The sequence below is a fragment of the Euprymna scolopes genome, chromosome 3, assembly GCF_053919585.1.
Source record: "Euprymna scolopes isolate OS-2025 chromosome 3, ASM5391958v1, whole genome shotgun sequence".
In the NCBI taxonomy this organism is placed as follows: Eukaryota; Metazoa; Mollusca; class Cephalopoda; order Sepiida; family Sepiolidae; genus Euprymna; species Euprymna scolopes.
The window spans coordinates 147,213,189-147,228,156 of NC_136484.1; the positions used below are offsets into that span (position 1 = coordinate 147,213,189).

The following is a 14,968-nucleotide window of genomic DNA, read 5'->3' on the forward strand; positions in this document are numbered from 1 at the left end:
CATACATATCTAGAATTTCCAAGGACATTAGAAATCAAAAATATAGGAGAAAACAAAAACATACCTTTTTGCAGCTAGTGAACTCTACTTGATTGGAAGACCTAAAAAAAAATATCCATTCAAGAAGAAAAAAAAGTACCAAATAAAACAAAATAGAAATTTTGAGCTTGTAAAAAGAAGTTAAATAGCAAAAGAAATTGGTTTGTTGGTTTTTAACAGCATCTCAACCTTTGATTATTTAACCAAAAAAGGTTGTAAATAGGTTAATGCAGTTAAATCATTTTAATATTTTTATTTTAATAATCCTTTACAGAAGTGATAATTGGAAAAGTTTTGGCTTCAGTTATGTTTATTTCAGTAATATGCAGGTTGGATTTGTAGGATTTAATTTAAAAATTGATAGAAAATATTTATAAAATCAATTTAAAAGCTTTAAAACAAACAAAACCAATGTCAATCTTTAATATCCAGCAAAATAGAAACTAACTTTGACAAATATTCAAGGTCCTCACCCATTCCCCCCCCCCCCAAAGAAAACTGCTAAATGTATAGAAAGCAAAAATTCTTAAAATTAGTGCGCACTACTTGATTAAATTCAGCATGTATTGACTACATTAGAGAATCCTTTGTGGAAGGTTTCTTTAAACGTTTTCAAATACTGACATGTGACAATTTTACCTCATAGAAAGCTACAATTCTTGCTTTCTATACAGAAAAGGAGGGAAAAATTCACCATTACTTTGGTAAGACAACCATTTTAAAGGCTTACCAAAATAATAGCTCTGGAATTTGAAAACAACGTGAAGATAAAAGTATAAATATATTCTCATTTATTTAGTTGAAAAAATAAATTTCAATATGAAAAATGATTAAAAAAATATAATTTATTTGCAAATGTACAATGAAAATGCAGAAGTGCAATTTCGGCATCCACATAGGAATGGGCAGCTTTTCAGTTGAAATCTGAAAATAAGGAAAAAACCAAGTATACTATTATTGCGTAGAGGAAAATAAGTTAGAAAAAATATTTACCAATTTTAGTTATGCATCCTGATAAAATGACAGGGGAAAAGGGGTAAACATTCCTATTTCTTTGAAGTGAGGTTTCAGGAAGAAAATACAACCAAAAGAAAAATAAAATTAGTGTAGGAATTTCATTTTTTTTTTTTTTTTTTTTTGTTTTAGAAAACTTGAGAAAGGTGAACGAAAAGTGTCCGCTAGGAGAAAAATAAACTAGAAAGAAATTGATATAAAAACTTAAAAACAATTATAATTAAAACGATTGAGTTCCAAAATATCCAGAAAATGGATATGAACTGAAGAGATTTGCAGACTTTAAATAAAAGGAAATACAAAAATGTAGACAAAAAGTAAAAATCAAAATACAAATCAAAAATAAAACAGAAGAAAAAGAAAGAAAAAAAAAAAGAAAAAGTGGGGGGGAAAGGGGAATGTTTGTTTTTCTTCAGAAAATTTGAATTGAATGCCCAAAGGAATGTTTTCGGACATAATTCAACCCCCCCTATTATTCACTGACAAATTTTACAAAAGTAAAAAATGTGAAACTAATGGCTCCTCAATTAGTTCATTTCAAAAGTCAGTATCCGGTAGTAGTAGGAGTAAGCATAGCACCTATGTTTAGATTTATGTTTTTAAAAAACCACCCAACAATTTCAAAGATGAATTTTTAAACATTTAGTTTTTAAATTTTATATTGAATTTAGACTCAAAGATCATTTTTATATATAACTTACAAAAGTGTTTTAAAAAGGAGTCTTTTTCCGTCCACCTTTCTATAAAAAAAAGTTTTCCATTACTCCTCAAAATTCTTTAGAAGAGCAAAATGATTATAAAGAAAGCAAATGTTAAGAAAAACCCTTCCCCCTATGCAATAACTGTAGAAAGAGACCAAAATGGGGAGAAAGAAACAGGTATTCTTTTGGTAACAATTGTGCAGACGGTTTCAGTTCTCATCGAGATTTTTTTTATATGAATATATCTTAATTAGATCAAGTTTTAATATCTTCAAACATTTAACATTTAAAAAAAATAAAAAATAAATAAATTTAAAAACAGTGATAAAGGCAATTTATGATTAAGACAATTTTGGCTGATGCCCCAAGTTAAAAGGTTTAATATTTAAAGTCATGTTATTTGATAAAATTTGAGGGCAGAGCAGTGTTTTTAAAGCAAAATCTAATGTTATTTAATTCCTTTTTAAAAAGTTTTTAAACTGTAGTTAAAGACAATGACATGCTTTTTAATTCTTTTTAACATTCACACTGAAAAGACTACCACTTGGAATGGGAAGAAAAGATCACCACGTTACCTGGAATTAGTTTATGGATGGTGACTCCTCGATCAAGCAGTTAGATACCTTAAGCGCTGATATCACATTTCCTGGGTCTTTGATTCTGAAGTCTCAGTAGTCGTCCAAAGTGAAGAAATTTACTGGCTACAAAGCCAGGACTTGAAGTAGGTGTACAATTTTTTTAAAAAATACAATTCCTGTTGGTGTACTACAAGTGTCACAAAATTAAAATGGGTACATTTTTCAGTAAATAGCAGGACAATTGCTAATATGGATAAGATATTAGCATCTACGAGGTTTGTGAGCACATACAAGCCTTAAGGATAGAAAAAGGCCATTTTTGATAGTTTTTTTTTTGGCTGGTTGAGATTTTGTTAGTTAAGTAGTTAGATCACCTGTTAGAGTTAAACTTTTTATAAAGTCAAAATTTGCTGCATTTTTTTTTAAATTGCCTAAAAACTGTATTTTGGGTTTTTGATCTTTTTCCACCTGAGAATTTTAGCAGCATTTGAAATTGATTTTGAAACAAGTTTTGGCTATATTGGCTCTCTCTATCCTTAAGCTATTTAGAACTAGTTAGACAATTTGACTAAGTTTTAAAATGCATTGTATGTGCCCATTGCATTTTTTTTGTTGACATTTATGACCTGAATGTTTAGACATTGAACAAAAGACATTTAAGTTTTAAAAAATAAGATTTCAGTAATTTTATTTTTTATCAAACAAGTAACTGATTTTAACTCTACAACATTCAATAATGTCATGGGATTATCAACTAAGATCAGCTGATGAAACTCACTTTCATTTGAAGTTGTAGAATCTTAACCAGACTCGTTTAAGGGTTAGGATTATTCCGATTGGAAAGAAAAGAAAAGTCTCGCTTATCACACTAGTTTAGAATTGCAATTTTATTTTTGACAAATATTAATCTACATTTTGGCAGCACAGAGAAGCATGAGGTGACAGAACATCACTAGATTCATTTTTGTACTACATGGATACTGACAATGAAGAAAAAAAAAAAAAAAGTGGTCGATGTTTAGTTTTAAAATTAAAATATTTAAAGCCTTGTTGTGTCCTTGCCAGTTCTGTGTCACCCCCTTTTTTTTTTTGTTTTTTTAACTTTTTTTTTTTTTTTTTTTAGTTTTCTTCTTTTAAAAAGGTGACTTTAATGGATGAAAGGAGACCAAAATTCCATGAAAAAAATGTCCCACTTATTTAGTGTTGGGGCTGATGGGAAGTGTGAAATATGGTGCATGAACTCATGATTTTTTTTGTACCTCCTCCTCGTCGTCCTCACACGCTTGTTAAGTCTTCTGTGGGTGCCACAACTGACTGAGGTCTGCATCAGTCGGAGGGAGGGTGGTCAGACGCATCCTCAAGAAAAGCTAGATGGAAAGACTGGATGATGACAGCAAAGACGACGACGACCACTGTAGCAGGGAAAGAAGGATAGGTAGATTGGATAGACTCTTAGTAGCCACCACCACCCCTACCACCATATGGATGGCTTCTGTACTGTCCTTTGGCACCACGGGTGGGTGGTGGGGCTTTCATCTGACCAACATTTGTGCCCCAACCATCACCTGAAAATTAAACAAAGATTGGCTAAAAAACAAAAGCACTTTGCAGAATGTCAACCTAATTGAAACTTGAAATTTCAGTACAAAAAAAAAAAAAAAAAAAAAGCTGCAGATTCTCTTACCATAGCCTTCATCATATTGACCACCTGCCCCATGGCCATATTCATAATACTGTGAGTCACTAAAAACGAAATAAAATAGATGTAAGATACAAAAATTTATTTAAGGAATCTCATTTTAAAAAAGGCATTGCAGACAAATCAATTAACTATAGTCAACTAAATTCTACAAGACATTTCATGTCAGTAAAAATTAGATAAAAAAATTCCAACAGGCATTGGAGAGACAGAAAAATAGAGTAACTATGCACGATGTGCCTGGAAAGGTTTATGTTTAGTTAAAACAATGTGCAGACACCATTGGTTTAGAAATACTCAAGGCTGCCAGTGAGTTTCAGAAATAAAACCTGAACACCAGTTATAACCACAATAGCCAATTTAAGATTGGAACTGTTAAATAGTGACTAAATGAGTATTTTAGTGAATAAGGAGTTATTTCATTTTATTATAAAGTAAAATTTGTTAAACTCATAAATCAGAATTTTTTAGTCAGAGAAGCGAGTGGTTGATACTTGCCACCAATTACAATTTTTCACAAATTAAATAATTGGAGATGGAGAGTTTGAACATAATAAAAAACAGAATTTCTTAAAACCCCAGCTTTGAATATTTGTCAATGTTACAATTTGCAAAATAGAGATCGCCAGTTTAGAAGGACTTTTCCTTCAAGGACAGAAGAGGTTTTCATTTAGTTTTCTTTTAAATGTAGATGATTTTTCTTCAAATGATTGGCATTGATTGGTTAATTTTAGTAATACGACATTTTTAATCATGATTAGTGGCAGGCACAAAAAGTGCATTTCTACAAAATCGAAATGCACTATAAAAATAAATTTAGTGGAGCATGTGACTGGAATGGCTGAAAACATTTCAGAGTTACAAGACATTAAAAGTGCAGCAGCGAAATAGAAGTTGGTAAATTTACTTTATAAAGATTGTTAGATAATAAAAAAGCCCAACGTTAAAACTTACACTTGTCCATAAGACTGATCACCATAACCACCATCATAGCCTCCTTGGTCTCCATAACCTTCATTGTAACTCTGATCATAACCCTGTGTAAGAATGAGAAACAGTTATTTTCAAACAGGCATGTAATTTTTACTTTATATATTATAACAGATGAGATTGGCTGAAGAGAAGTTGATATGGGGGATCTAAAACGGTTCCCTATTATTAGCTTTGAAACTGACGGTATGGATGACTTATCTAAACTTTCTTAAAACATGATATTAAACACAAGATTCAGTGATTGAAAACCAATCGGTTTTACAGCCGGAATTCCTTATAATTGTTCAGCTTATGTTTGCTCCATTAAGTTTGAAATCCCATTACACCCCTCACCCCATGTTCCATTGTCAGCTCTCACCAATCCCATATTATGTCAGCCAATTTGGCAGTAATCAGATTAATGAAAATCCAGGATTATCCAGCTGAGGATTAATAGTAGTCTAAAATAGAATGGAGACGGTCCTTTCAAGGAAAATCAATTGAGCAGCACAGATTTACTAATAGGTTTTTATTAGTAAAATCATGTTTATAAAGTATTGAATTTCGCACCACATGAAAACAAGAATCTTAACAGGTATAAACAATTTCTAAAATTTAACTATCAAAAAGTTAATAAAAACTCCACAATTTCACATATGAGAGAAAGGGAAGAAAATGTTAAGAAAAAAAAACTTACATAGTCATCATAACTTTGTTCCATTGGTGGGGGTACTGGAGGCGCAGGAGCAGCTCTACCACGACCGGCTGCCATACCACCTCGTGGTGGGCCTCCCCTGGTTGGAGGAGTACCACGACCAGCAGGAGCTCCTCTAGAAGGAGGTGGGATTGCACCACCCCTGCCAGAAGGGCCACCTCGTCCACCAGGATTTGTCAACAAACCACCCCTGGGGGCACCACGTGGGGGAGTTTGACCAGGAGGAGCACCTCCCCTACCCCGGCCTCTGCCACGACCACCTCCTCCTCCACCATCACCGCCGTTCAGGTACATCAACTCTTGTAATTGTTGTTGACGGATTTCATCGTTGTAATCATTCTGAAATTTAAAATAATTTGACAAATTGAGCCAAAGTTTAAGTTATTAAATTTAGGAAAAAAAAAAAAAAAAAAAATCGACAAAACTTACTGGAATGAGGTATTTCTGTAACTCTGTAAATGCATGGGACATTCTTTGATATGCATCAGAAGCTTCAGCATAAACCTCCACCAAAACATGTAGATCTTCATTCAAGTGAGAATATTTGCCACCTTCTTTTCTTAATTCATCTTCCTACAAGAAAAACAAAAGGTCTTATTTACCAAGTCTCTGCAGATCAAGGGAGGGTTTTAAAAAGTTTGGTTAAGGATGCTTTAGGCTATTAGTAATAAACCCAGTCTCAAAGTGAGGATGAAACCCGAGAGGCTGGATCTTTAGGACCCTACCTCAGTAAAGCCAATTACACTTAAAAAATATAAATTTAATTCACATCTTACCTTGGCCTTATCTCTCATGGAACCTTTCCCAAGAATAGACATTTTTGTCATGGTTTCTTCTTGTAATCTCTTTAAAGAATTTCCTTTTGGTCCCAATAATTTCCCCACAAAGTTGAACTGGAAAAATAAAAATAAATCTTGAGAAAAAGCGTAATCATTCTAGAAATCAGTATTTTCTAATAAATAAATTGTATAAGTTTTAAATTGTACCAGGCGTTGGAGACACAGAAAAAATCGAGTAACTATGCACTATGTGCCTGGAAAAGTTAATGTTTGGTTATGAAACAGTGTGCCGACACCATTGGCTTAAAAATACTCCAAGCTCCCAGTGCGTTTCAGGGGTAAGAGTCCTGGGCACAAGTCGTTATAACCAGAACAGTCAATTTAAGATATCAATTTTAGTGCAAAAAAAAAAAAAAAAAAAAAAAGTTGAACATATCAAAAGGACATAATTCGGTAAAGTTGCAGTCTAGCTAACAGTTGAAAAATCCGATTGGAGAGGGGAAAAATCAAGATTACAGTAGAGCGTTCTGTCTATTTTAAAGGAATACCCTCAACCCTCTTCACTAAGCAACAATTTACCTTCGTATGTGTAAATTTGAACGAAATCTAACTTGACAAGTTTCAAAACGATTTAAGTATATAGGTCGGTAGAAAAAATGTTAAATTATGTTGACTCAACTACACTGCAACTTTACCTAATTTCATTTTGAACATTTGATGAAGGCAGATTAATATATAAAAGAAAATACTAAATTGTTTTTTTTTTCCCCCAACGAGTTTATGAAAATCTTAAACATGAAATTCGTCTTTCAAAAATCGAATTAAGCGGTTTTATGTTTTTACACATTAAATTTAGATTTAAAACAGTTTAAAATAGAAAAGTTTATGAAACCCTTAATGTGTAAAAGTCATTTAAAAAATTTTATAAGCTACATTAAGTTAATATTTTAGTTTAATTTGGGATCAGGTGAAAGTTTTATTCCTTTAATTTTAAGACGAATAATTTCATAAGATTCTCATCGTTTTTCAATTTTGAGCTCCAGTTTCCATTTCGATGAGGAAAAAGGCAGGGGGATATTATTTGGTTTTGTTTTTTTTTTGTTTTACCTTGGGGAACTCTTTGACGGGGATCTTGATTTTGCATGAGTGTTTGTAGGGTTTTCCAGTGTGTATTTCAAAGCAGGGGATATTTTTTTCATCTTTTTGTGAACCAGCAGGAGCATTTCCTGACTGTACTCTTTCAATTTCTGAAATTAAAAATAAGGTAAATCGTTTTAATCCACTAGGGATCAATTTAGATTAAAAACTGAAAAGGCATAGGTTAAAAGGAAAATGTTTACCATTCTGTGAAGATTTGTTTTAATAGTAAATAGTTTTAGATTTTTTTTTTTTTTATTAAAAACGATGGAGCTCACGAAAGCCGCGCGCAGAGATGGAAATTTTCAAAAGAAAATCCCTCTAGCATCAGAGCAACATTTTTTTTTTAATACAATATGATCGTTATTTTACAGATTGTTATAGATTTGTTATCCGAAGTAATTTATGAAGTAATAATTTTAAGGTTAAAATAAAAATTGACATTAGGGCCAAATAAAAAATAATTCTTACCAATTATGGTAAAGAATGGTAACAATATGACGGACCGATAAGACACGTTTCCCTTATATATTTTTATCAAGCACCAAATTCTCAATTTACAACTTTGTTTAAAATTTTATTGGAAAGGAGAAATTGATTAAAATCCGATCGAAAATCGAAAGAGGGTGAATTTTCTTGAATAGAAATCGATCAAGATACAAAATTAGTTACCCTCGCCCCAATTGAACATGTTTCTATAACGCTTTTATTTAGAAAAATTCATGTTTAACATAAAGACAGGAGCTTTTCCTATTAAAATCCCTTTCATCTGAAAATATGGTGCTTAATCTTTTGAATATAAAATGTTAGAGATCGCGTCGTATACGGCCAACATTTTTACAACTTACAATTTTAAATGGAAATTAAAACTTAGCATTTTAAAAGTTTAGAGGATAGTAAAAACATTTTCGTTAGTTTTTATTTTACACATGTAAACATCCCTTGAAAAATTTACATGAAATACATCGTGATATATTTACCTATCTCTAGGTTTAACCTTTTAATGGAAAATGGAGAGGGAAGTAGGCAAATGCTTGTACTTTTAAGGGTGACTGGTTATAGATTTCTTGATCTTCACTTACCGTGAGATTTGAGTGTGAAGACAGGCAATTTTTTTTTTTTTTATATATATATATATATATATATATATATATAAAATCAAACATTTGTAGAAGATGCAATAAATAAGCACACCAAGGCATGACAGGAGAAAGAGAAAGGAAAAGCTGGTAAAATTTAAGCTAATCAATTTGGTTCTAAATATTTTTTTAAAAGGATTCGTCTTTTTTTGGCGCCTTATTTTTGCGTTGGAGACGAAAGCCCTTTTCTCAATTACCTTGACGATGTCATTGATGCCGTCTTTCGTTTCTACTAATCTTATCAACAAATGTTCGAATATCCAAGGCTATTATGACTTTTTTTGGATAGGAACAAAGTATGTTCTAATAATTTCAGTTTTCGTCCTTTCAATTAAAGAAATGCTAATACAGAGTTAGTCCATGTTTCCGTATTGATGGCGCCGCTATTTTAGTGAGCATGAGCATCTGATGAGTGATCGAAATCCTAATGTGTGACGTTAACAGTCGTTAACACGATTTAATGTCTATTTTAGATGGAGTCATGCGTTAAACACCAAACTGAAATTACCAGATTGCGTTCATAAAGCCAAAAATCAAATGCCAATGTTCACGGTTTCGCCGTTTTAAATTTTATTTTAAATGAGGATGAGGCATCCTACCGGATGTCAGAAGTTCTAATTGAGAAATCTAAGCTTCTAACAGCATCAACGTTACATCATATCAATATGACTAGATAATCAAGTAGTTGAAACTACTTTAAAATAGAAAAAAAAAAAAAAAAAGTCTTATTTACGTTCAGCACACTCAGATATTCGATTTTCAACAGAATAAAAACATCACCCATTTCATTGCCCCCCCCCCCTCTAGATTAGAAGTAAAGTTGACACTTCTGACCTGTTAATGATGGATCCTTCTAGTGCCCCTTAATGGAGTTGGATTTCCCTAGAAAATTGACCTTGTGTAAATGCTCTTGTAAGGAGGCAAACAGATTTAGGTAGACTTTATTCAATTAGGGGGGAAAGGGTATAAAATGCCTCTGTGTCACTTCCTAATAGTGTTTTGCACTCAACAATACACCTTGCAAATTTGTTCATTATGAAATTCGTTTTAAACATAAAACTGCAGATCAACAAATTCTAAAAACTTCACTGAAATGTTTATTTGCAAAAATATACATTTTGGTATTTGTACCATTTAATATATACAAGCACATTTAGCAGATGGAGTTTTAACTCTTCCACTGCGCAGGCGAAACTTAAAATGAACACAATTTGCTTGTGGATGGTAAACTGCACTAGTATCTACGAACAAAATAGATGCACTTATATTTTAAACATTAATTATATGGGGCATTTTGCAGTTGTAGAGAAGACTAAAGTAAAAAACAAATGTTACCAAAGGCAAGTTATTCTATTTGGATAAATTGTTTTATTTTAAAGCGTTTATTTACTTTGGAACACTAGTGCCAAGTTAAAAAAAAAAAAAAAAAAAAAAAAAATCGCCAGAAAAGTTGGAAATTAATACTTAATCGTGGTGCGATGCTGGATCTACCAGTATTTTGCTAAATTTTTAAGACTCCTCAGATGATTGTCTCATGCCGGCCATTTTCATGTTCTAACGTAAAACTCGACACTCCTTTCAAACTAAATAAAAACCCTAAAGAAAATAAGTTAACTATTATCTTGCCTTTGATAAATTTTTTTTTTAAACAATTTTTTTTCGTTTTGTTTATACTGTTCAACAGCCATAAATGATTTTTTAAAATTTACTATTGTTTTTGTTCAATCTTTAAAAATTACATAAACTTAAAACGTAAAATCTTCAAAGCATACCGCCAAGTGGATTTTAAACGCTTTTTAAGTGGCGTGTCTCAGGCGTTATGCCTTTCCATCCTCTATCCTTTTTATGAAACGAATTATGCTTTATCACGCAAACAAATTTGAATGATTCTTAATGACCACATGTAAGAAAAATACTGTTTCTCATCTAGTTTTATTTGTTTACAAATATAAATTCGAAGATAAAATATATAAAAGAATAAAATATAATACTTACTCATATTGCATCGAATTTTAAGTTAAAAGTAATGCCTTAATTTTGTAGATTAAAAAAAATTTACCAGAATTCCCAAGTGTGAAAAGTTAGAAAAATAGATCCGAAAGGAGGCGCACGCGTGTTTGCCGAAGATGAAGCAGGAAAAAAACGAGGAAATGAAGAAATGGGTTAGTTAGAGGTGAGCATTGTTGTTAGATGGCTGAAAACCTTTTTTTTTTTTACATTGATATATTTTTTTAAAATAAATATTAAAGTATTTCTTGCCGTTCACCGATGTAAAATCGCCGTAGTGATTGCAAAGTAGTGGCTGTGATTGTCTACCTGAACAAAGCCAGGCAAGTTTGAGAAAGGGGAAATTGTGTCGGAGCGACGAGGCGGAGGAGGAGCACAAGTGACGATCATTTCACAAATGTTGAGCGAGAAAATCCGAAGAAGCGGTTGTAGTATTTGAGTAGCAGTTGTTTTGCCATTTCGATGTAGAAGTACAAATATCACCACCACGGCGACGATGGCAGAAGGGGAGGAGGAAAATCGATACAATTTAGCAGCATGTCACATTCTTTAAATTTACTCGTCCTCGCCTTAACTACATACAAGGTGCTCGCTTCTCAGTAAAGACCCGTGGTAGTTTTCATTCTTAATATTTTTTTTTATAAACATTCTCAAACATTACTTTTGCAGATAAATTATTTCCTACTTGTGCAGAATACGGACTGTGCTATTTTCGAATAGGATTTAATTTAAAATGTCTTATTTAAACTTGATTAGGTAAAAAGCCCTCACCTCTTTAAGAAAGAGTTTCTAAACATTTCAGCGCGGTCCGTATTCTGTATAATAGTTAAACTATTTTAGTGCAGAATAAGGACTGATCTTTTAAAATAGGATTTTCAAGTTAATTTTCATTTTACGATATCTTAAATTGTGAAAGTACAGGATAGTTGACCAATTCTCAGTCCGATATTAAGAATGAATTTATAAATAACATTCATATTCTGCCTAAGTACATGTTTAGCTACTCATGACTTATGCGTGTTAATCTTAATAAAAAAATAAGCATTTTCAGTTCCATAATTATCGGTTGTGAATACAGTAAGGTGCCAGACAGGAAGTAAATTACTGGACCCCTTATTACTCCATTCACAACTAATTACCCGACATAAAAATATGCACCTAAATGTCACAAATTTCCCAACAATTTTCTATAAATATAATTTATGTCGCCAATATTGACGTTAACATTCTACATATACAAAAGGCTGCAAAATTATAGCAATCCGCTATTTTTGACCAATCTCCCGATTTAACACTTTTTTTTTTTAAATTCTATTGCACCCACAAAAACAAATTTTGGTACTCATTGATCCGTGCTGAAATAACATTTTAAAAAAGCCATTCTTAACATGGGGAGGGGAGGGTGTTTTGTACCTATATTGTACTTTAACCTTACAATTGAAAAAAAAAAAAAAAAAAAAAAAAAAAAAAAAAAAAAAAAACTTTAATTAAACTTGGAAATCCGATTTAAAAATAGCGCGGATCAGTAAGTGCATTAGCACCAAAATTTTTATCAAAACGAAATAGTCTACAAATATGAACATAAGGACAAGACGTCGAGCATGCGTTTTTTTTTTTTTTTTTTTAAAATCTGAAGTAAAGCGAGAAATTACAAAGCCGGTGTGAGGGGGAAAAATACGACTATTAAATAAATAGCATTCATATACATAACACGCACACAAAGCCGATTCGGTTTATTATCCAATTTCTAATTTTTATTCTTTCCCGTAATTTCGTTACAAAACAGGCCGCCATATTAGAAAAAAAATTAAACTGGACGAACAACGCATGTGTATTTTATTAAATATGAAACAGACTAAAATTCTTTTATTTCATAAAAATTTCGTTTTTGAAGTTTAGTTTTGTTTTAGTTTCCCCATATGTGTTTTTAAAATTTTATCATGTACATCAATTTTTAGTTTTTAAAATTTTTCCTTTGTTGCGATTTAGGGGTGAAAAAAAAAAATGTCTCCATGTTCACGGTCATCACGCGACACTAGGAAGAGAGAACCACCCACAAATAGAAAAAAGTCACGCTAATAAGAACGTTTTTGTAATTTAGAAAACCGCGCAGGTGATACAGTAAAAGGAATACGTATATAATTATGTTAAAAGAAGATGGAGACTGGGTCACGTTGATCTCAAATAGACCAGCATGACAGACATAAGTGTGTGAATAGGGAATAAGTAACGAGATTCGAGCGTTTCACATTTTTTTCTTTAAATAAATATATTACACTTATTAATTTACTATAATGATCCCAGATAACTTATATTTGAAAATAGAGACTAAAAGCGTTTTATTTATAATAGTAAAAGTTAATTTATAAGCGAACAAGTCTGTTTTAAATAAAGACTCTAAGTCGCCGGTGTGAACATGGCGGACTTCTCCCTTCTACTCTTACAACTGCTACAGGACCGCCATAGGAGTGAGAGAGCGAGAGCGGATTTTGTAATATAAGTTTACTTACCTTCTGATATAAGTCGAGCAGCATGAGAGGATGGGGCTAAAGATGAAACTTCTCCTTGAAGTTCATCAAGATATGTATTATTTTGCATTGGTTGCTGAGTGTCTTCTTCAGCCATCATTTTGAAACGCTAAAACGGAGAACTAATTTAAAAAGAGGGCTCTACCACTTTCCAACGGAGAATGATCGCCCGACGCTTTGTGTCGGCGCTATTTATACATCCGTTTCACACCAATCAGATTACGACGCGACATCATTGAATCCGCAACAAATATCGGAATTACGCAAACAATTACGGTGCAAATGGATATAAAAGTCACAGATTTATTTACAACATTAATTATTGTCTATGTTTAATGCTTAAAATCCGTTTGCAGATAAATATTTTTTAATGGTGGATGAATACATAGACCGATTCCCGCCATTTTTTTCCAACGCGGTTTCATTGCATATTTAGTACGAAAAAGGGACCCCGTGTTAAGCAAAAGGTTTTTAATACTGGTGGACGCATTTAATAAATATGTAGAATTAAAAAAAAAAAATAAATAAATAAATAAAAATCAAAGAAAATGAATAACGGTTTTAAAAGTTTTAAAAGTAAAAAGTATTTTTTTTTTTAGGTTACCTCAACTGCCACTACCTTTTTCAATCTTTATAACCAAACCAACGATATTATTACCGGCTTGTTTTAAGTAATCTACTAGGTTCAATGCAATTAAAATTAATAAATAAAAAAAAAAAACATACATTTTAAAATCAATAACAATTTGTAATTTATTCTTTTTATTCTCTAATTTCATTTCCTTTCCGAATATGTTTTTTCGTGTGGTGTTGGTTTGGTGTACTATTTAAAATCTTTTCTAACCAGACACTGAATTTCAGAAATATCAGGTAAATTATGGAAATTTCAGTTTTTTTTTTATTATTAAACTTTACTTCTCCGATATTTAAAATACTTTTTCATATTGTAAGAAATAGATTTTTATGTTATTATTTTCTCAACAAGGATTTATTAATATTAAACAGGATTTAAATAGTCACCTTTCGTGCATCAGTATTTTAATCAATAGCCAAATTATTTACTTCAATAATTATTAAAGACGCACTTTGCAATTTAAAAAGTAATTTAGTTTAATTCAATTAAAATTAAACTAGTTTCGCTTTAATTTAATTTTTACCCTTTTTCTTAAAAAAACCCTACAATTATGTTTATTTGAATTGAAACAAGTCCCCCCCCCTCAATTTTTGGAAATAAAATTTTAGGTCTAAAAGATAGCACAAGTACCCCCCCCCCAAAAAAAATGAAAACAAATATTGCAACAAAAAAAGTAAAAAAAGTTCCATATATATATATATATATATATATATATATATATATATATATATATATATATATATATATATATATATATATATATATGTGTGTGTGTGTGTATGGAACACGCATATATACATACACATATACATTGTGTGTGTATGTATATACAACTAAACACGTGTATATAAAAACACTTGGTCACGAATTCCACGCATTTTAACCTAATGATTGATTCCCTAAATGGATGAAACGCGGAAGTCTGTGTAGCAGCTTAATTGTCATCTATATATATATATATATATATATATATATATATATATATATATATATATATATATATATATATATATATATATATATATT

The 14,968-nt window shown here is 31.4% G+C and overlaps 1 protein-coding gene across 4 annotated transcripts; it reads right to left on the reverse strand.

Moving 5' to 3' along the window:
• Window positions 1-864: 864 nt before the first annotated feature.
• On the reverse strand, window positions 865-13,529 carry LOC145259714 (KH domain-containing, RNA-binding, signal transduction-associated protein 2-like). 4 transcript variants are annotated; one of them, XR_013864190.1, is made up of 9 exons: window positions 13,291-13,514; window positions 7,605-7,744; window positions 6,495-6,611; window positions 6,148-6,291; window positions 5,701-6,057; window positions 4,986-5,068; window positions 4,017-4,075; window positions 3,592-3,897; window positions 865-963 (listed from the first exon to the last, which is right to left on the reverse strand). XR_013864190.1 is itself a non-coding variant. In XM_080117406.1 (8 exons), the coding sequence occupies exons 1-8, from the start codon at window positions 13,406-13,408 to the stop codon at window positions 3,785-3,787; spliced, it is 1,131 nt and encodes a 376-aa protein (XP_079973532.1). In that variant the 5' UTR covers window positions 13,409-13,529; the 3' UTR covers window positions 3,201-3,784. The 4 variants fall into 4 exon arrangements, 2 of the variants coding, with proteins under 2 accessions (XP_079973532.1, XP_079973541.1); XR_013864192.1 differs by lacking the exon at window positions 13,291-13,514 and adding an exon at window positions 10,769-11,179; XM_080117406.1 differs by lacking the exon at window positions 865-963 and having other exon boundaries at window positions 3,201-3,897; window positions 13,291-13,529.
• Window positions 13,530-14,968: the final 1,439 nt, after the last annotated feature.